The sequence below is a fragment of a genome, unplaced genomic scaffold (genome assembly GCF_019419815.1).
Source record: "Pyrus x bretschneideri cultivar Hongxiangsu unplaced genomic scaffold, Pyrus_bretschneideri_v1 Contig14, whole genome shotgun sequence".
Classification (NCBI taxonomy): Eukaryota; Viridiplantae; Streptophyta; class Magnoliopsida; order Rosales; family Rosaceae; genus Pyrus; species Pyrus x bretschneideri.
In genome coordinates this window covers 4,135,288-4,158,878 of record NW_025999435.1, presented here as the reverse complement: position 1 = coordinate 4,158,878, position 23,591 = coordinate 4,135,288, and the positions used below count along the sequence as shown (strand labels likewise).

General features: G+C 35.8%; 2 protein-coding genes across 2 annotated transcripts; both read left to right on the top strand.

Annotated features, from left to right (window-relative positions):
• The first annotated feature begins 12,497 nt into the window (after positions 1–12,497).
• On the top strand, positions 12,498–14,213 carry LOC103957753 (stearoyl-[acyl-carrier-protein] 9-desaturase, chloroplastic-like). Its single transcript, XM_009369957.2, has 3 exons — positions 12,498–12,557; positions 12,754–13,318; positions 13,426–14,213. Exons 1-3 carry the CDS (start codon positions 12,511–12,513, stop codon positions 13,990–13,992), a joined length of 1,179 nt encoding a protein of 392 aa, XP_009368232.1. The 5' UTR covers positions 12,498–12,510; the 3' UTR covers positions 13,993–14,213.
• Positions 14,214–14,910: 697 nt separating this feature from the next.
• On the top strand, positions 14,911–15,458 carry LOC103957732 (PHD finger-like domain-containing protein 5A). The gene has a single exon (XM_009369932.2). The coding sequence runs from the start codon at positions 14,950–14,952 to the stop codon at positions 15,280–15,282; it is 333 nt and encodes a 110-aa protein (XP_009368207.1). The 5' UTR covers positions 14,911–14,949; the 3' UTR covers positions 15,283–15,458.
• Positions 15,459–23,591: the final 8,133 nt, after the last annotated feature.

Below are 23,591 nucleotides of genomic sequence, written 5' to 3'. Positions count from 1 at the left end.
CTTGCGCATTTTGATGTGATAATTGCACGCATACCATCTGCCTAAGGGATAATAGTGGGGATATCATTTCTTCATGCTTTTGATTTTTTTTTTCTCATCTGAAAATTGATTTCTTACCATTTCCAGACCTACACCAAAATTGCAGTTAGCGTTGCTATAGAGCTCTTCAATTGACGATGATCTTGCAAACTTGAAGAAAGAATTATCTGGTAGTTCAAAGGTATGTTATATCGAGTAACACGATTGTATATTCATGAGATTGTGCATCCAAGTTTCCACTGATATATTCCCGTGAAGTAGATTCTTAACCTTATAGTTTCTTAGTGGGTTGACCAAAGAAGCATTAAGAGGAATCGTATGGCCAAATTATCTGGGTTGATGGTTCATCTTTCCTAAAATGTGTTGTTTGGTACCAAAATGGAGAATAAATAATCGGAAACAACTTTGTCCATAACCTAATGCTCCTCCACTCATTGTTGTTCATTGTTCCCTTTGTTGAAAAATTGATAACGAACCAAAGCACTTCTGTTTAGGCCCAAAATAATATTGTTGGGCCTAGTGTAGGTTTATGCTCGGCCCAAAGCTGTTTCAAATATACTATGAGTTGCTTGGTGTTCCCAAGCCATTCGGTAAGGATGGTTGAGTCCTATCCCAAGAAGGAGTAGTTCAGAAAAGCAAAGGGGTCGAAGAAGTCCTAGTGCAATTTGGATTCTCGACCAACAATGAATATAGTCTCAAAAAGGGGGTGAGTTCAAAGTCTTAATAGGGGTAGGATTGGTCGAAGTGGAGTTGGAACAAAACAAAAAGTCCCAATCCAAATATGATTTTGACTTGATCTCAAGGAGGATTTGGTGCTATAAATACAAGACATCATGCAACAATTGAAGGACCTCCAATTCAACACACAATTGCCCTGCGCAACACCTCTCAAACATCTTGAGATTTTTTATTTTCTCTTTTCCGCTGACACATCTTCAGTTTGGATAAATAGCACTATGAAGGCAACTGGAGAACATCTTTAGTTTGGATAAACAACACTATTGCCGTAGAATTAGCCGACCAAGGAGCACCTTCAGTTTGAATAAATAGCACTACGTCGAGGCCGACTGGTTACCTATCCAAGTCTCGGTTGATGACACATCTTCAGTTTGGATAAATAGCACTATGAAGGCAACTGGAGAACATCTTCAGTTTGGATAAACAACACTATTGCCGTAGAATTAGCCGACCAAGGAGCACCTTCAGTTTGAATAAATAGCACTACGTCGAGGCCGACTGGTTACCTATCCAAGTCTCGGTTGATGCGGGTTTCCGAATCCTTATTGGCAGAGGTCATCTTATTAGCCTTCACGGCGAAGTAAGGTGTTACAACATTCGGCGCATTGAACGCCGAGTGATTTTATGATTGGATACTCACAAGTGAGTTTTAGAGTTCGGCATTTTGACGGCCGAACCACATTCACCATCAAGACATACATCACCTTTGAATACTTGTGTCTGTACAATGTGGTGTCAATTCGACGTGCTTATACTCTCACGAATATAATCACTGTGACCGAGTCCGGCACCGACGATTTGTTACTTCGCAGAACTAGCAGCCTTGTCTTCAGGCTCGAAAATCCAAAGGACAAGAATGGTTCCTTTCTCGGCCGCAGTCACAAGATAAAGAAGTCAGCAACGCGCTCAACGCAACATCAACAAATTTTACTCCTAGGCCGAGCTCGGCCGACGAGTTGGCATGCCCCGCATTCAACTGAAGGACGAAGTTAGCTTATTAGTTATTCGGCCTGTGTGCCACGTAGGCTTTGTAATTTTTAGGGTCAACAACTTCATAGACGAAAATGTTAAATTTCATCTAAAAACCGTCGTTTAGGGTTTAAGTGTTTTGTTTTCAAGCTCAAAATTATTTTGAGCCTTATTTTCTCAGGAATATAATTCCCACAAACACTTGTTTTTCATTTTGCACACTCTTGCTTATTTATTTTCTTTGACTATTCATTTATTCAATCCAAATGACATAAATTTGACAAAAAGTTATTATATCTGAATCCAAAATTCTAACATATTCTAGTCAACATTTTATTACCATTCAAAACCCTATTTGTAAGACCAAAATTTGAGAATAGTATGCTCATCTTCTAGGGGCCGCTAGCATCTCGGTGGCTTCCCTTAAAACTTGTTTCGAATCTTTCTAGCCGGTCCATTCAAAACCAAGAAGACTAGATTGGGAAGTAGCCAATTCAAACTTTTGCCCAAAAAACATAAGTTAATTCAAATTAAAGAACATAAAGTTTGTAACGTTTTTCTTATTATTTATAGATAAGGGAGAGGTCCGAGAGGAGATTTGATGGAGGAAACTGAACACAAAACTATGGGTCAAGCGATAAATACTCTTAATTATTTAAGTCATAAGGTATTTTTGAGCAATAAGATAGTTTCTTTTATTTTTGTATATTATTACAGATGATATTACTATTTTAAGTCATATTATAAGGAGAAAGAGGAAGTGTGGAATTCGATACACAATGATTTAAAAGAAGAAAAACTTCACCACTTGCAAAAGTTTTAGACTAAGATATATTTAGACTAATGAGAGTATGAATAAATTGGTTACAAACTTGCTATTTACGAGAATCGAATTTAAAACTTTTTATTTACAAATAAAGATGAATATTATTGCACCGTAGTGCTAAATAACTTTTAAATAAAATTTGCATGTAGAATAGTAATAAGTATTAGGGAACTGTTATTAATACTTCAAAAAATTCATTCTACACTCCTCATAAGTGTATTTTTCTTTCTACTTATAGAAAGTTTGGAATGCCAAATTTTTGAAATGCTAATAACAATTCCTTAAATTAACGCAGAGTGCATGCGAAGTGAACAAGAGCATATAAGTAAATTCACTCAAATAGTTCAAAAGTTCACATGAGTTGACAAATTCAAACGTTAGAACCCATGTGAACGTGGCATTCCACGTCAATCACCAAAGCTAATAAGACTACCCTATTAGTATTCGTTTTCGCATGCATGAATGGACCCTTTCAGAGGAGCTCCTTGGTCAACACGTAAACCCCACACGCCCACCAGAAACCCACTGGTCCAACAACCAACTTTTAATCCACAAACTCTCCCCCCGCATATTTATAAACGAAGCACTTCGAAGCTTTCTCATGCACTTCCATCAAGCACCCAAAAGGCAAAAGCTCCTATCAGAAACAAAAGCACAGCTGGTAGATCAACACCCCCAACTCCTCATTTCTTTCAAAAGATCAGAAACCCATACATACATATAAACTTTTGAAAAATGACTTTCCAGAAAATGAGCAGCCTCCTATTGATCATCTTCGTGTTGTCGGTGGCCATTTTGGTCAGCCAAGGTCCGGTTGAAGCGAGCAGAGTGTTGTCGGAGGACTTTGCCGGTGCTAACCACTTGGAGACTTACTCGTCGCCTTCTGTGTATGAAAAGGCCAAGTTCACCATGGAATTTTGGCTTGAACGGTTAGAATCGGGACCTAGCCCCAAGGGGCCTGGTCACTAAATTTCTCTCAAGCAGCGAAGGCGGCCTTCATAATTGATGAGTTGCAGCTTGCAAACCCAGAAAAGCAGACAACAAGTTTATTAATTTCTTTGTTCTTTCTCATTGATTATTTCTTTTTAGGTGGCTGAGATACATATATATGTAGCGATATTATTGCTATATAGAGCAGAAAATAATTCAATGGAGCAAGTGTAAACGGAAAATAACAGTCCTTTGTTGAATCATTTATATTAATGAACATATCGATGCTCGTTTACTCCGCAAATGCAATGATTCTTGAATTACGTACTAGTGACTTATGTGCATGCAACACCTCCTGCTCATACTGAATCCTTAGAACTGTAAGAAAAGGCTCACAAAATTAAAATTTAATTAAATTTTTTAAAAATTGTTTTCTCTTTCAAGATTTTGTTTTTCATTCACTCTTCTATCTTCTTCGCGTCTAGTCTCATCGCCCTTCTCCATTCCTCCTTTTTCACATATATTGACGAGAGGCTGGAAGAGTTGTTCGATAACGGTCCATGATACCTTTTCTAGAAAGAGAAGGATAAGATGAGTTCAACTCATGGCTTTGCCGTCATATAAGATGGGTTTTAGCGTTTAACAACATTTGAAGGCTTAAAACTGCTTTTAAATTTTAAGGATGTTTTCAGAATTTTTTTAATTTCCAGTTTTGTTTCCTTTTGCATCTAGGGTTTTTCTTAAGATATATAAACAACTCTAGGGTTGTATTCAAGACATCTTATCATATTATAAATCAAAATTCGATACTTTTTCTCTGGTGTTCCTTTCTATAACTTTCAATATGCCATATACCCTCTTCATATTCTCAATAACAAAGGTGAAAACCAAATAATAATCAAACGAATAGTAAATTGAGACTTTGTGCAACAACGTTGCCTATGACATTTGAACTCACAACTATATCTCCCGGTCAAATTCTATTGGAACTAATGATCATTGTCATTTAGCAATTAGCCTAATTCTCCGGCTACCCAACAAAACCAAGCTCCTTGTATGTCAGCCATGACTCCAAATTAAAACTACTTGGTCAACACGCAAGTCCTAAAAAGATACTAAAAACTCCAACTGCTAAAAGTACAGATGGAGGCGATTAGGTCTGTCTTGCGCTTTACTGGCGTTTTGGAAGTACTCATGTAAAGTATTGGTAAGTTTAGTTGGATTTGTTTAATTAATTTCGGTTTTTATCGATTACTTAATACTAAATTGCCTCATTTCTTAACGATTGTGCTCTGAATTCACAAATTATTACTCACAGACCTTTGTAACTTTTGTTACTAAATCCTCGCGACTATAACTACTATGGCTACAACTGGCAACAGCGTGTTCTGAGTGTCAAAGTAGGCTACTATGGCTACAACTGGCAACAGCGTGTTCTGAGTGTCAAAGTAGGCTAGCAGTGCATTGTAAATCTTATAAGCAAGCTAGCTCAGTTAATATGTTAGTACTGTGAGGATGTGAAGGTAAAAACGGTTAAAGGAGAAATCTTGATATGTTAGTATGTACTTCCCATATTGTCAATTGGTTTTGATGAAACCTCAACTTTCTTCATGCTATTAGAGCAGATAGGTTCACGTGTGAAGCCCAACTGCTACACGTGCTCCACGTCACCTAATTCATGTTGTGGGGGTGTGAGGATGTGAAGGGAAAAAAAAGAGATCGGCTACTTTCCATTGTCAATTGATTTTATAGTATAACCCTAATTTTCTTTATATATCATAAATTTTCCTCAACTAATATTTTGAGTCTTGAAAATGAGAATATTTTGCGCGCGCAATTGAAATTTCATCTCAACTAATACTTTTCTACGTTTTTGATTGGTGTAGTAGAGGGGGCATTGGGGAGGAACAAATTGTGTAGTGGCACGCACAGGGCCCCAAATTTGAAGGGCCCCCAAAATTTTTGCCAACTAATATTATGTAATAATGTTCTATATTTAAAAAATTACTTTTGTTAGCCCTAGTAATTGTTTTTCTTTTTAAATATAAAAATTTGGAGTACAATGAGATATTTTCAGTGTTAATAATAACACCCTAAAAATGATATTCTTTTCAATTTTATTATATAATAAGGTTTTATATTTAAGTGAAACTTTAAAGTTAGAGCATTGAAGGGTTTTTTTTTTTTTTCCCCATGTTTGGTTGTTTAAGATTTAACTTCTTTTGCTTATATAATGAAGGTTATGTTTGTAGTTCTTTTTACTTATAATTAATGACATTTATAAACTTGCAATCAATGAGTGCTAAAGTTCGTTTTGATTTAAATGATTGTTTTTAGCATCACTACTGTTCTATTTTTTTTAATTATCTTAAGGAGGGGCCCTTATATAAATTTCCCACAAGGCCCCCGAAATCTCAAAAATAGGTTTGGGGTGTAGTTTTCAAATTCTACTCCTATGGATGAGAATCAAAACATGAATGTTAGACCTTACTGTGGTAGACTAGTAGTTTGGCTTTGTTGTGAGTGATTATTACTGGTAAAACCAAAGTTTGTATCACATCATTACCTCTATAAAACAAATTATCACATCAGTAAAAAAATAAAAAATGAATGGCCATTTTGTTAATCTTTTCCGGTTTGATTATTAAAGTGTTAATTCAGCTTGGCAATTTTATGTCTGTTATGAAATTATAACAAGTAAATAGCGGTTTTCACAGGGTTTGTAACGCAAGTAACTTGTTATATGTATGCATTTGAGATTCTTGTTCAATATTTTCATTTCTCACTATATCGTTTGTAGAAAAAGACAAGAATTAAATAAATCGAGCTTCCTAAAAAAAGTTTTCTAAATTAGCATAAGAACACATGTTGATTACTCAAGCAGAAGCCGTTTTGATCCAGTGTTACATATTTGACTGGAATTAAACCATCCACTTTAAATGTCCAGCCCGGTCATAAGTTTAGCCATAGTGTTTGACTTAATCATTCTCGTTATGAATTGAACAAGTTAGACACTAGTTGTTGAAAAAATCCTCACGTAGATATTCAAATTTTAATATTGTTATTCTTCTTTTGTAAATATTAATACGTCTAATATATATTTCTGTTTAGATATACAAAATTAATAATTACTCTTCAAATATTATAATCGTTGACAAATTCAAACAAAGGAAAAATCCGTATACCGCAATTTATATAAGACCAATCAATATACTCTTCTTTTTTTCAGCTCATGTATTGACTTGTAAAAGTTGTTTTCCACTCTCCGCCTCGGTCAAAAAGTCATTAAGCTCAAAACGCCCACTAACTCTACCAGTAATCCACCTCGGTCAAAAAGTCATGAAGCTCAAAACGCCCACTAACTCTACCAGTAAACTCTCTCTCTCTCTCTCTCTCTCTCTAAATACGTACGTAATTGGTACGTACCCTTTTCTCCTTTGTACCAACGGCATCCTCAACTATATCTAGGCCTCCCATTCAAGAACTCAGAAACTAAGATATAGCTTCATCCTTCCATCCTCATTTTTTTTTCACAAACAAACGAAAAAAAATTAAGGGCAAGATGATGAATTTCCGGAAGAGCAGAGCCATTATTTTCGTTGTCTTGATGATCATCTCTGTGGCCTTCTTGAGCCATTCCGGAGTTGAGGCAACAAGAATGTTACCAGCTGAAGACTTTGCCCACGCTAATCACCTTCGAACAGACTACTCCTCCGTTTACCGAAACGCGAAGAGCACCATGGCTTGTTGGATCCAAAGATTGGCTTCTGGTCCTAGTCCTAGAGGCCGTGGTCACTAGCTAGCTAGCATGCGTACGTGCTTATCCAACATATTGTCAACTTACAGTTTGATAATAATTAGTTGATGCATGGTCTAATTGCGAGAGCAAGCTAATGCCAAGTACTTTTTTTTTTCCCTTCTTTACTTTGTTATGAAATCCACTGAAACAAAAGCAAATTATAGTGTGAGCCATGTAAAAGTCCGGTTATTGGAAGAGTTTGCTTACGAGTTTTAGTTTAGTTGAATACCTCGTTATGGAGAAGAATACACTAATTTAGATTATTCTAAACATCATATCATAGCTTTTATTCTCTTCTTTTTTATTTATCGAAAGTCTGGTATATACGACTTCTTACTAGTTATATTTGCAAGGGAATTTTGTTCTTTGTAAATTAAACTTGAACCTAACGTGGTACATTCAATTTGAACTACGTCCATAAGGTAGCCATATAGGTTTTCATTATAGGGAAGAAGATTAAAAAATATAAGAACAAAGTGTTTCTCCACTCACTGCTCTTAGAGTAGCTCCAGCGTTAATCATTGCCCCCATTGATGGGCAACCCAATCCATTGCCAACAATTGGATTGAAGGCGAGCTTGAGAAAGAAGTCAGGCGAAAATCCATGGGCCTAGCACCTGAGTGATTTGATGCAAAGCTGACATCATCCTCAATTTAAATTATTAAGAAATAATTAAAAATACATAAGCATTTAAAAAAAAAAAAAAAAAAGGGTGTGATATCCACACACCCCATTTCACTTTTACACACCTTTTTAATTTTCGGCCATCGGATCGGATGAATTGAAGATCAACGAACATAAATTATCAAGGGGTATCTGGATAGCACACCCATGCTCTTCCACCTTTGGTTAAAAATCATAGCCGAACATAAAAATAAAATTATTTTAATACCAATAGCCTGGGCTATTCAATTTAGGAGTAGAAATGCATTTGGGTAGTTATTGTTTACTAAAGGCAGTTACTGTTCATTTAAGGAAATTGAGTTGCTTATTGCCCAGGGGCCTTACTACACTGGAACTACTCTTAGGATCAAAATTGGAATTGCTATGCTTTTTTTTTTTTCTTTTTTTTTTAATATTTATGATGTGCTTTAAGAATAATCAACTGTAAAATAAAGCAGTTGAGCGTTTGATAAACTATATTTTTAAAAGTTTTGTGAGTATGAAAACCAGTATAAAAGCGGTTAGTAAATTTTAATCTAAAAGTAATATAATTAATTGTATAAAATGACAAAAGTTGACATAATAATAGGGTGGTAACAACGACGATGGTGGCGAAGGCAGTGGCGATGATGGGTATGACAATTGGCGGAGTATGGTGTTGGTGCCAATAACAGGGTGTGGTGGTAATGTTGCAGAGGTAATAATGGTGCTAGAGTCAATGCTAGAGGTGTTGGTGGTTGGGGTGGTAGTTGTGGTTGTGGTGGTGGTGTTAAATTATGGCAGCCGTGATGGCAACGATGGTGGTGTTAGTGGTGGTGGTGGCAACGGTTGTGGTGTGAGTGGTGGCGTTTGTCGTGGTTTTGGTGGTGGTGGTGGTGACAATTGTGGTGCAGTAGTGATGACAACGATGATAATGGTTATGGCGGTAGTGAGGCAAGGTTAATGGATGTAGTAGTAGGTGGTGGCGGTCAATTTGTTCTTTAACGAAGAGAATGTGTTTGGGTAAATAAAAATAAAGCAAGCTATTGGGCCTATCCATTTTTATTTACGCAAAAGTCGCACGGCTTCGGTCTACCAACTTTGAAGCCCAAACCAGGGCTTGGATGACCATCTCATTTCACTCTAACCTGTCTAAAGCCTCAGACACAAAAAATCCCTCCAAAACGCGTCTGCCACATAGATGGCCAGATTTGAGAATATCTCGCCTCCTTAAAGGCCAATGCATGCATCATCCGACACACTGATGTCACCACTGTGAACATGCAAACCGCCATAAGACACAGCTGAAAGGCCACTTACCAGGAATTACATTCACTATCAGCACCAAAAGATCGATTGACCCCTGTTCCAGCTCAGCGATATATCGAGGTTGCTCCTTCTTCATTGCCTATAAATAAAGCTAGATGTCTTCAAGCTGAGAACCTTCGTCAAGTTCAATCTTTACGATTAAACAAACCTTGAGTGATTCTTCAATCAACCTAACTGTTTTTCAGCACAAGCCTAATTTCTTTTTAGCAAAACTCTCTTAGCTATTTCAACTACAATCTCAAAGTCTCCTTCCGAATGAAACATTGTCTACGATCCTTGAGATCTAAAATTGTTACAGCTCAGCCACCCTGTGGTATAATTTGGTTGATGAGCTATTCTAACTACCCTCGTTCCCTCTTAGAGGCGTATGTTTTGTATTAGTTTTAATCTGACACTAGCGATCTTGGTGGACTCCTCTAGCATTATCTTTCCCTTCATGACCTGCATCTTGTTAGAGTTGTACTGCTTTCTTTATATTTTCTGTTGATTTATATTTCAAGTTATGTAGCTCAGCCCATTGGCCTAGATTTTACTTATGTGAATGTTCGTAATCTTGACTCCATCATGAAATGCTTACATTATGTTTCTAGCTTTAGTTTCATTTCTCTTTTATTTACTTTTTAGGCAAGCATACACGAAGTTACACTGAGTTTTAAGTCCTTGTTTGCTTAAGGCACATTAAAGAACTTAACCAAACTAGCATCCCATTGGTGCACAATCATTTGGTTAAGATGTCAGAATTACGAGCAACTTTCACACACGCTCATTCAAACATTGTTTGTTGGTAGCCTCCAACAGTGGGACGCCTATTCTCTCTTTCTCTCGAGTCATCCCTTGGCACCACTCGGGGCAAATATGTGTTGAACCTAGTCCAGAATCCCTCCGAGTTTTGACACCAACATAATGTGTGCAGATGGAGGGTATTGCAGGATAAAAATAACTTTTGAAAATTAATGAGGGCATTGCAAGATAAAAATATGCACTAAATGCTCAATTCTGCTTTTTATATAAACAACTTTTGAAAGCAACTTACATGCGACTTTTAAAAGTTGCTGTTTAGAAGTAATTGCTTTAAAAATAAGCAGAATATATTAGTTTTGCCAAATGCTTTTTGTTGTTTAATTTTAAAGTTAAGCAGCTTTTTGATGAAAAAAACCAATACCAAACTAGGCTTTAATTAGTGTTTGACTACATTTCTTAATTAGCTTTCTAAAGGTCCCTTCACCTATAGGACTTATATCTCAAATATTAGAAAGCCATAAGTGAGTTTTGGTGTCTCAAGGCTTCAAAAAAAAAAAAAAAAAAAAAAAAATTGGACATAAAAGTCCCTAAAACAAAAAAAATTCAAACCTTAGTGAAAATAATAGAACAAAATCCGCAGGGATAATTTTGTCATAAAAAATAGATACAAAAAACTAAAACAAAAAAAAAATATTGGAAAAGAGATCGAATAATTTCAAAACAAATAAAGAAAATAAATAATAGAGACGTGCACATTCTCATCCCACGTAGATTTTACAAAATTGATCAACGTCAATTACAAAAGTGGTTTGCTGAACCAATGGGCATTTATAAGAACGCTCACATCCATATACACCCAAGCCTCTCTCTGTGTGAATCGCGGTTATAATTTTTGTGTTTGTAGGGTTTTGTTGCGAAGCTGGAGACTTTACCAGATGAAATGGTTAATTTGATGGTGTGGCATTGCACGATTCATGGCGTAAGCGCTCTAACTTATAAGGCACTATTAATTTAACCGTTTTTATGTTTTCTTTTTTTTTTTTTTTTTTGTTTTTTCTGGTAATATTTTCACTCAAAACTAAATTAAGGTTAAAGTACTATGATGACATCGAGGGGAACTATAACCTGGTGTCTGTAATTCCATTATCCATTGGAGCAAGCGATAATCGCAAAATGTCTCCGATGAGGTCTCGGCTACTGACTGTGGAACCCGTGACTAGGCGGTTTCCAGTGAAATTGGGGGTGTCTAATTTGTAGAGATGAAGGTTTGGAGGGTGGATATTAGTGTCGATTTACGTTTTTATTCCCATTTTTCTTCTAATTCATGTTTTTAACATCAAATTTTCGTCCTTTTAGCATCTCCAAATTGGTGGTTAATATATGAATAGGTCGTTTTCTTGCAGTTCTGACTTCATATACTATGAGGATGAAAACAACTTCGATGAAGGGGGCATTCGACATTTAATTTAAGAGCTTCCCTCAACATAACATTATTCGGTAAATTCTAATATCTTATTAGAATTTAATATTATTTTGTATTTTTTTTCCCCACTTTCGTTAGGGCTTGCAGCGAGTAAAGGACTTAGAAATATAGCAACTCACCATGCAAACACCACTACAAGTCTACAACTGCACGTTGCGGCTTAAAACAAACTAGACTCTTCCGTTTTAACCTCTGGCCAACATAAAACTCCTCCCTATACGACTTATTATGTAATGTTGCCATTACTATATCCAATCATCATACAATAAGTTGTTTAGTAAAGATTATGTTCTCTATTTTTAAATACATGAAAACAACTTAAGAGGTGTGTAGCGCCCATAATAAAGAAAAAAGACTTTTGCATGCACTGCAGCGCGTGTAGGAAGGCTAGTTATACATAAATTTGGAACATTGCATATAAGTCCAATGAAAGAATGAGCAATTAAAACTATATTGTGTCAAAGAGGTACTGTTTCCATAAAAACTTAAAACTTTACATTACATATTGGCGACATATATTATAGTATTCCCCTGCCTCATTGAGGTGGAACATCGGCCATGTCACCAAGGTGGTTGCTGGATACTATTCATTGGTTGCCTCTGTGATATATATACCCTCCCGTCTAATGGTTTAACCAGGCATGCATGCAAGGCACATGAGCTTTCATGTATGGCGTGCACGTACGCAACACATGAATTATCCGTTTTCCGAAATTACTGGGAAGATTGTTATTCAGTTTCTTTTGCTTAATTGGTTGGAATTATGTATAGCTGGCTAGGGATTTCATTAACTCATCAAGTCATCTTTGCTTACTTTGTAATATTAGTTTTATATATATATATATATATATATATATATATAGTCAGAGTATTATATTTTCTCAGTATCTATGTATGATCGATCAATCGATCTTTTACCTTTAATACTCTCGTCCTTGGAGGATTATCGATCATCTACATTTCCTGTCATTAGTGATGAAGATGACGAGCTGCCTAACACATCCCAAGTGCGCCATGGCCTCATCCAGTGCTAGTACAACTGTCGGCCGAGCAGCTTCCAAGTGAGAAACTTCAGAGACTACGTAGTAATAATTAATAATCTTATAACTTGCTTTACTTGGTTTACTAACTGTTGTTATTATTCTGTGCTGTTAGTATCAATCATGTATCAAGTGTGTGTGTGTGTGTGTGTGAAGATAAATTTATACATTCGAACTGGGCTAGTTATCTTTAATTATTGTACACGCATGCTTGCAGAGAAAGAGAGCTCAGGATTGATGAGATTAACATTAGTAATGGGAATTATGTACACAATTACAAGAAGGCTTTCATGCCTCAGCGGGAGTTGCGTTATCAAGAAATTACACATTCTATGCCAAGTCAAAAGATTGAGATATTCAAATACCTAGAGGACTGGGCTGAGCACAACATTTTGATTCACTTGAAACCAGTTGACAAGTGTTGGCAGCCTCAAGATTTTCTTCCTGACTCTCGAACTACTGGCAATACGGATGGATTTCTTGAGCAAGTCAAGGAACTGAGGGAGAGGGCAAATGAGATTCCAGATGATTACTTTGTTGTTTTGGTCGGAAACATGATCACTGAAGACGCCCTTCCGACTTACCAAACGATGCTTAATGCATTGGATGGAGTTCAAGATGAAACAGGTTCAAGTCCAATTTCTTGGGCAGTTTGGAACAGGGCATGGACTGCTGAAGAGAACAGGCATGGGGACCTTCTCAATAAGTATCTCTATCTCACTGGACGAGTCGACATGTCCCAAATTGAGAGGACCATTCAGTATCTGATTACTTATGGAATGGTATTTACTTAGGACCCCTGGCTAATTTATTAACTTAATCACTTAACGTCTTTTAATGTGTTTAATTAGTTTTCTTTGTGTATATGCATATAAACGTATGTGCTTAGGATCCCGGGGGTGAGAACAACCCTTACTTGGCCTTCATATACACTTCATTCCAGGAAAGGGCTACCGCTATCTCTCATGGGAACACTGCCAAACTTGCCAAGGAGCATGGGGACTTGAAGTTGGCGCAAATATGTGGTACAATAGCCTCCGATGAGAAGCGCCATGAAGCAGCCTACACAAAGATAGTGGCAAAGCTGTTTGAGTTGGATCCTGATTTTACAGTCATTTCTTTAGCTCACATGATGAAGAAGCAAATCACTATGCCCGCTCACTTGATGTATGATGGTCGTGATCACCACCTTTTCCACCACTTTTCCAGTGTTGCGCAGCGCCTTGGAGTATATACCACCAATGACTATGCCGATATACTGGAGTTGTTGCTCTCCGTGTGGAAGGTTGATTCCCTAACCGGACTTTCACCCGAGGGCCGAAAGGCTCAGGATTATGTTTGTGGGTTGGCCCCAAGAATAAGAAAACTGGAGGAAAGAGTTCAATTAAGGGACAAGCGACCACTCACCTCCGTACCTATCAGTTGGATCTTTGGTAGACAAGTGAGGATCATCTGACAAGCTATATATATGTGTGGTTTTTTAATTATTAGTACAACACATATCTTGGGGAATATGATCCATCTGTGATAACATATGGACAAGATTCTATAAATAATTTGATTCCTAAACTGAGAGTTAGTGCGTCAAGACTTTTGTCACTCTCCTATAGTCATGTTCTTGATCCAGAAGTTATTCTTATATTTCAAAATAGTGAAAGGTATCCGTTGGGGCTGAAACCTGGTTAATTAAGACTCATATCATATAAATTCTTCCCAAGTTGTTGAAAGCGAGTAGTCATTTAGTGTTCGGGAAGATCCATCGTTCTTTCTTAACGAATGAATATATTGTCGATATGTCATTGATAAAGTGTGAATATCATAACTGACAACAAAACATATCAACATTTAATTGATGATCGCATCGAAAAGATCTCCTACACAGAATTATTGTAGAGACTAAGGGGCAATAATATGTCTTGTGAAATATTTAATAGGAATTAAGTTAAACATCTCTATGTCTTCCTAAACTGGTGTTTTATAAATTTAGAAATATGATTACGAGGAAAAATATTACTACCATATAAATTATGAAGAAGCGATCCACCGCTATTATCTAATATGTGACTCGAAGTCAGACCATCCGCATATTCCCCAGCCCGTCATCACATTGCCCTTCATACTCTTATTTAATTAATTAATCGCGTGAACATCATTTTTGGACACTAGTACTTTAGTTAATTAAGATGAACCCTCACTTTCCATTTTCTTTGTCCCCAGCTTGTTCCCCAAGAAAACCAGTTATCTTACTTTTCAGCTGAAATTGACTTCTGAAAGTGGTTTTCCTTGATCAGCAAGTAAGCCCCAAAATCTTCCTTCCTGTTTGTGACTGTTGTAGTCCTCACTTTGCCAATATATATTGCAAGGGACTAGCATCAGTTAGCACATATATTGTTGCACAAATAACCACAGGAACATGGCGAAGCATCATCCTGACCTAATTATGTGCCGGAAGCAACCGGGGATAGCCATCGGAAGGTTGTGTGAGAAGTGTGATGGCAAGTGTGTGATCTGTGATTCTTTGGTTCGGCCATGCACACTTGTTCGGGTGTGCGATGAGTGCAACTACGGATCGTTCCAGGGACGGTGTGTTGTGTGTGGAGGGCTTGGAATTTCTGATGCTTATTACTGCAAAGAGTGTACTCAGCTGGAGAAAGATCGAGATGGCTGTCCCAAAATCGTCAATCTAGGAAGTGCCAAAACAGATCTATTCTATGAACGCAAAAAGTATGGTTTCAAGAGAAGATGATGGATTCACCATTAAATTGAATTGAAATTTCACTTATCTTGCTTGAATTATCTTCTTGTTTTGAATATTAAGGTTAAACGCATTCTGCTTCATTGTGGTATCTCTCTTGTATTTGACTCGTACGAGGTTACAATTTAAAATAATGTTACGCTTACCACATGTATATTTGTATCTAATTCGTGACGTATTCAATTAGGAAAAATGCTATAGAGATTACATTTTTGGACCACGTTGGTGTTTCATCTCATGTCATTTAATGAGTTTAGCTCATTGGATGTTGGTTATATGTATCACATGCCACATCACTTGGTTACCAATATGGTCACCCTAACATTCAATTAACATCAAATGGCATAGAATCAACATTGAATGAAGCAAAATAATTATCACAAATGCATGATCCTTTATCTTTTACCAACTCATTAGTTTGGACCTCGTTAATTAATTTCATCCCTTATCAATTATCCCTTGTACATTGTGAGAACTTTGTATTGGCACTTAGAGTTAGAAATGTGTCATTTGAAAGTTCCTTATTTAGTATCTTTCTGGTCCATTTTGTAGTGTGTTTGAATTGTTAATTGGAACTGTTGCCTTTTATTAATTGGGTCTAAAGTTTTCTGGTACTTTAAAATTCTCTCATGCAAACATAAGGTATATGTATACATCTCAGAATACTAACACAAGAGCGCCAGTTTGGCCCTTTTTTATTTTCACTTATTTTTTATGTATGGGTATAGTGGATAACTCATTTGTATTAAGGCTACGTTTTGGTGAATAATTTTCATGTCCAGTATTGAGGTCAAGTCAGAAAGGAATAGATCACAAAAAGTTAGGATAGATTATCAATTCATTATCTGAGCATTACAAAGGTATGTAAGAGAGATTTGAAAACAACACATTTCAAGTAGGTGTTGGAAATGTGCCCTAAAACCAATCATATGATGATACTTTATGGACATTTCACATGTTAAACTAATCTAGTTTAATATTAAGGGCAAACATTATTGCTTGAGCCGTCTCATATAAATGTTATATGCTTAAACGATAAGTCCAAGGAATATGTGATTGGAAGAATGCGATCTAAAGAAGTTAGATTCATGAGACCATTCTTTCGTTGACACATCCTAAACGTTCCTGATCATAAGATTGCCAATTGGGCATTGACAGTCCGTTAAGATCAGTATGTGCTATGTCTTCTCTCAGGGAGAGTGACTAGTCTCGAGTCATTGGTGTGTGTGACATCAAGACAAGTACGTAGGTGCTCAATAGAGAATGAGTTCACTGAACACGATCAACGAAGAGTTCTCATATTCATGTCACATGAGAACTCATGGTTGGGATAATGCAAATTAGTCTTTTGACCTGAGGCATCACAGTTGTCTTGTGGTTAGGTCCTTAATCTTTGATTATGTCAAAGTCACTCCATCAGGAGGGTGTCCATGGCATCGTTGGGGTTAAGCCACTTAGTCATGGAGGCAAGTGAATGCGCAACAAGGGATCTTTAACCTTCAAACTGTTTGAAGGAGAATACTCTATGATATGATTAAGAATCTTTGGCCAAAGTATGAATGAGATTTAGGAATGTGTTCCAAATCACATTCAAGGTAATCATATAAGCACAAGACTCACATTGGATAGTAGACATGAATAAACTATCAAACCAAACAATGTGGTCAAGAGTATTGTATTAGAGAAAGACCGTATTGCATTTGTAATCCTAAAACTGAATAGGTTCTCCACCTCTTCTGATTAGCTTGGGTAACCATGACATGCTGCTAGGCGTTAACCATGGTTTGTGGAAGCCCTAAAAGTGTATTATCACTAACGGGAGAATTGAAAGTAAGTTTCAATTCACAATCAATTAGAAAGAGTTTTAATCGCCCACTGCCTCGCTAAAAGGAACCTAATGGATCGTTCACCGAGTAAGGTAGAGTTTGAAGAAACAACGGAGATGAGTAAGAATAATTAAATGGCTTAATTATTTATCTAAGGCTATGATTAATTAATATGTTAATTAATCAAACGAATAAGTTCGTTAAAGACCTCGGGTTAGTTTTGGGCCGTAAGGCCCAATGGGATTTGAATGTCAAGCCCATTAACTCAAGTTGTATGACAACTTGAATAAACAAAGGGCTTGAAAGCCCAATAAACCCTATAGGCTTGCCATGTTAGAAGAATAGGGCTTTTGGTCCATTAGGTCACTTATTTGAAGGGACTATATAAAGGACTTTATAGCCTAAAATTTACATATGGTAATTTTTGGGGAAAGGATGAGAACACAAGCTCTCCTTTCTCTCTAAAATTTAGGCCACCTTGGAGGGATCATCTAGCAATCAAACTCCTCCAAGGTCACTCATTTCTTCTTCATTATGCCTTGGTGATGAATCATTGGAGGTTCTCAATTTTGGGAACTTGGAGAAACTTTTTCATCTATCCAAATCCATGGATCTAAGATGCAAGGAATGAAGGCCCTCTCTTTGGGTGATTAGCCTTTGCTTATGCAAAGAGGAATCTACAAAGGTATTGATTTCTCAACTCACTTTGTTTTGAGTTGAGTCTTGGTTCACCTATCTACTAGGCTTTGAATTTCATGGGTAAATGTTTTGTTTTAAGTGCATACAAGCATGATTCCGCCTTTAATTGTTAATTGCATGCTATTGATGTTGCTTAAATGAACATGTTTTTCACAAATCTTCCTTCAAGTGGTATCAAGAGCCTAAGTCTAGTAGTTGGTGAATCCTTTTGGGTTTTGTAGTTCATAGTTTGTGATTTGAATGTTGTAATTGTTACAAGCTTTATTCTTGCTTCTTTGAATGTAAATTTTGTTAGAAAATTTGCCATCTCAGATGTTGTAGATGTAGTTCATATGAGCATGAATTTTGGAGCTAAAATTTGGTGCTATGTTTTTGGGGAAATTCGGCCAAATCCAAAGGGTGGATTTTTGGGTTCTTGTTTGACTTGTTAAAAGTGTTTTAAAGTGACTTTTGGAACCCCTATGTACCCTAGTATGGTTGTATGTTATTTCCCTTAAGTTTGAGTGGTTTTGGTATGTTTTTGGGTGAAGAATGTTCATGGAGCTCTTATGGGTTTTCATGAATGTTCTTCATTGTTCTTGATATGTTCTTGCCAAGAACAAAAGGTTTGGTGTTTTGATTCAAAGTTTTGATTTATTTCATAAAGTTTTTGTTTTGAAATATTTCTTATGTTTAAATATATTAGATATTTGTTTTGAAAAATTAAAGAAATTTTAGTGGGTAGGTGTGTAATGATTTATTCCATTACACACACCCCACTTACAAAAACTTTGAATTTTTTTTTATTACTTTGCTTCAAAACCAGCCACCCTACTCAATTAGGGTCTTTGTGGGGCTTTCATGCAATTACATAAAGTTTTGATACTTTTGTGTATTTGTACTTTGACCCAAAAGTTTACGTTTTTACGTAAAGGTCCAAAATCACTAAAAGGACAAATTGTTTTGCTCCTTTAATGAAGTTTTAGTTTTTGTGGAAATTTTTTGGGTTCTAGTTGTAATTACATGAAGTAGTGGACTTTTGTGTTTTTACAAAGTGACCCCAAAAGTTTAAGTTTTGCAAAATGGCCCAAAAAGTTGAGGTCATAGCATTTTGGCCCAAATTAGGTAGAGAACAAAATTGTTTTGTCTCTTTAAATGAGAATTGGATTTTCATTTCATTTAGCTCCATTTAAATCAATTCTATGGATACAAAAACCAAATGAAAATGTTGCATTCAAGTTTAGTTAGTTAAAGCGTTAATTAATTAAAGAAATGGTGATTATGAACCTTAGCCTACGATAATTGAGCTATGTGAATGGCCGTTTCAAATTTGTTTGAACCATGGGAATGTGTAGATTAAATTTTGATTGTAATTTGATATGATCAATTGTTGTAAAAGAGCATAAGCTCTTCTTTACTTTAAAGTAATTTGATTTGATCAATTGTTGTAAAAGAGCATAAGCTCTTATTTACTTTGAAGTACTCCTTTCTTGTTTTATTCGATATGCATGAAATTGGAGTAGTTGGGTCCAACGCCCCTAAGACAACACGCCTTAATGTGATTAAACGCGGAACTAAAATCAATCACCATCCCTAGACCGAGATTCAACACTAGGCTCGTGTTGAATCGAATCAAAGGTTCATAGTCATCCTAAGGCCCTAAGGCAACTATATAGTCCATCAATGAATGCAAATCTTATGTTAGTAGTATCATATACTCTTGCTTTAAAAACCGTTTTAAAAGCTTAGTGGGAGTATTATATACAATTAAATCAATCAAATGGACCAATAGTTGTAATAGGACCAAAATGTTTTAATTGGATTAAAATGTATGTTTATATGTGATGAGACCTAAAAACCCTCAACCAAAACAATATTAAGTTGATAAGCGAGAGATGCTTTGAATATCTCTTCGTGGCCTTCCACCGTGGTAGGCTCCAATCGTTTGTGACTTGTACACCGGCTTCACCCTATAATGGGGGAGTACAAAGTGTATGCTTACATTCAGGAGGAGTCTATACGCATATGATGAGGTGAGTGTAGACAACGAGTATGACCAACATGATATAATTCTGAGGTTGTGCTTGAACCTCTACATAAACTAAGCATGGTGGGAATAACTTAACTAAGTGCAATGGTGCTAACATGATATAATTCTGAGGCATTCATTCTCTAGAGGCCAAACTAGATGGGTAATTACAAGAGTTGTAAATGACTAAAGTGTTATTCTCTCATCATTATTTTTGCTAACCAAAATGATATAATTCTGAGGTGGGCTTGGTAATGGTGAGTCTCCCATACCCCGCTAAGAGTTCAACAAAACTCTCGAATTCCGATGAGGGATATGGAATTTGCCAAAAATAGTGGGTGGTGCTATTTGATTTAAAGACCCGAATCAAATGACTTAAAATCAATCAATTTATATTCGTTATGTATTTGTTTACCAATATATTTGCAAACGCTATCCAAAACTTGACAAAGAAAAGCCGAATGCTTTAATTTCCGAACTTAGTTCTACAATCCCATAGATTGTCTTTAATGGCTTGTAGATATAACTAAGTAGTCTCATCCTCACAATCTTCCTATTGATAATGTATCATTGGAAGAATATGTTAAATAAGTCTAACATGAGAAGGACAACACTTTTAATGTCATAATTCTTCAAATACAAATTGTTGTATGAAGAAATAAGAGTTGCTTTGAACAACCCTTAATCAACACAAACTTTAGTGCTTGTCTCTTTGTTACACGAACAAGGAACTTGAGAAGTAAGCACAAGGGCATGGACACTTTATGTGCCATGATTCTTCACTTACAAATTGTTGTATGAAGAAATGAGAGTTGCCTTGAACAACTCTTGAAAGTTTGTTATTATGTTTAGAACATAATGGTTGGTTGACAAAAATAGTCCATTTATATGGACTTATGATGATTTTGAATCATTGAGTGTTGAAGTGTTAAACCACTTAACGAGACGGAAACTAAGAAAGGACTTCACCTTTGTGTCCCTATCCTAATGGTTCACTAAGTTTATTGTAAACTATATAGTGAACAATAACCGCATGCTCTCCAAATCGTTTGATGTGTATAACACATTTGAAATAAGTTTCAAGATAGATAGTGGGAGTTTAGGGACCATGACTATTGTAGTCAAAAGGGAAGTCAAATGAAGAAGGCAAAATAACTCCAAGGGAACAAACTTTCTTTATGAAATGATGGACATTGGAAGGGGTATTTGCAAGAAATGTCTTCCAAGTGTCAAGAACACACCTTTCGAAGGTGTTGTAAAATGTTCTTGAATAAATCAAAACAGTTGGTTCTTCTACTTGAATGTTTGATTCTGTATTAGTAACTATGTTTTACAATTGTTGTAAAAGTGTGCTAATAAAAAGTAGAAGATTAATGAGAGAAGAGAAAGTACTTCACATTCGGAAAGTGAATAAAATATAGATCTCTGCGAAAGCGGATTGTACTTACTTCCTCATATGAACTACCAAAGAAATTGGAAAATACTAAAGATTGTCTTTACATTCCAATTTTAAGGAACTTAAATCCGTCACTATAGTAGAGATGGATGAATGTTTTGTTTGACAAAACATTGTTCATTATTAATCAATAATTAGATTATTGTAATTTAATTGGTTGTCTCTATAGTAGAGATGATGTGGTAGTTTAACTGTTTAGAATACGATGATGCTTAAAACCCAAAAGGTTGCAAGGGAGTGACTAATCCCAACTGAGTTGTGACACCTCTAAAACATAAGTTACGAGTTGGTCATAGATGGATGCTTTGGATCGTTAGATCCGGATCCAATACCTTCTTGTTAAAATTGTATAGAGGCGAAATGTTCGAATCTTTATTCTTTTGGAAAGAAGAAAGAATCACAAAGTTGTTGAGGTTAATTCACTTAGATGTTAGTGGCACTTATCCACAACATAATACTACTCATGTTGTATGACATTCACCGAAGATCACTCTCGGTTGGACTATAGTTTATTTTGAATAAACACAAGTCCGAATACTTTGCAAAAGGTTTCAAAGAATTCAAGAAATGTAAGTAGATGAGTAAGACGTCTAAAGTATTTACCTCCTTAGATTTGATCCAAGGTAAAAGTAACACTTTAGATTAATTTCCTTGAAAAATATCAAGGAAAGTAGCATTGTAAGATAATGAATTTCTCCATTAGGAGAAGAATGAACATGAATAAGATTTAGTTCGTTGGACATTATCAATTACCCATATATATATGATATATACTTCTAAGACAACCTAGTTCCTATACCACAAGCTCCAAGGTTTATAAACCGTCTCAGTTGAATGGTTTGGACATAATATGGGTTTCCGAAACCATTATTAGATAGTCTTGATAATATATGTCTAAAACAATAAATCACAAGACAGGTTAGTTGTAGAGATCCATCCATCATGGATCTTAGTAAGCTAGTGGGAGCTATAAGCGTCTTATGAGAAAAGATCAATTGTTTGATTTCTCATAAAGATGTAAATGAATCTTTTGTTTACTAGGTTTACAAAAGATTAGTGAGAGTTGATCATATTCCTAAATTTGAATATATATATACATGATATATATTAATTTTGAAAATGAAAGGAATTCTTCATTGTTAAAGTTATGACTTTAAACATTCTATAATGATAGAATGTATATGGGAGACATAGTCTATATACATGGGATGGAAATCTATAATGATAGATTTCAAAATATAATTGGATTATATCAATCCCTAAAATAGACAATGAGATGCTAGGAAGTTTCTCATATGATGATAAACTTCAATTAGAATGACAATTCTAGTGAGACTAGGAAGTTGTTCTTCTGAAAGGGAATGTACCCTTTGACTCCCAAAGAAATAATGCGTAAATAGAATCCTTTATGCATACGCAGAAAGGTGATTTATGTATTTCATATTGTATGAAAACATTGATATAAGTTGTACCTAGAACAGTACAAGATGATATCAGTGCAAGCCCAGGATCAGAACCATGGCAACTGTCAAGTGAATCCTTAGGTATTTAAGAAATACTAAGGATGGATTCCTCAAGAATGAGGAAGAATTAGAGTAACGTAATGGAAGCGTAAATGTATTAGATTATGAATCTAATCCATCATAGAATATCTCTTCATTATGAATGAAGTGATAATGATATATCTCTTTATTATGACTAAAGAGATATTTGGGTGGAAACATTAAAAGTAATGACTTTAATGTGTTCCATCATGTATGCAAAATATATTGCCATATAGAAGCTTACAACATTGTTGTTTGGATGGGAAAGTTCATTCATGAACTCTCCATTCGGTTCCAACCAGAAAGTGTATGACACTAATGGGGCGATAGCTCAAGCCAGGGAATTAAGGTCTCATCAAGGTCTGAACTCAAATGAGAGACTGAACCACATGATTGAGAATCATGTATAATGGTGACGTCGTTATTCTCAAGGTTGCTTCTATGGATAACATATAGATATCCATTGTCTAGGCCTACTACTCAGCCATTTATGAAATGACTACAGAAGAGGTATCATCACTGATGACTAAGCTGATTGGCTCTAGTGCAAGTGGGAGATTGTTGGAAATGTGCCCTAAAACCAATCATATGATGATACTTTATGGACATTTCACATGTTAAACTAATCTAGTTTAATATTAAGGGCAAACATTATTGTTTGAGCCGTCTCATATAAATGTTATATGCTTAAACGATAAGTCCAAGGAATATGTGATTGGAAGAATGCGATCTAAAGAAGTTAGATTCATGAGACCATTCTTTCGTTG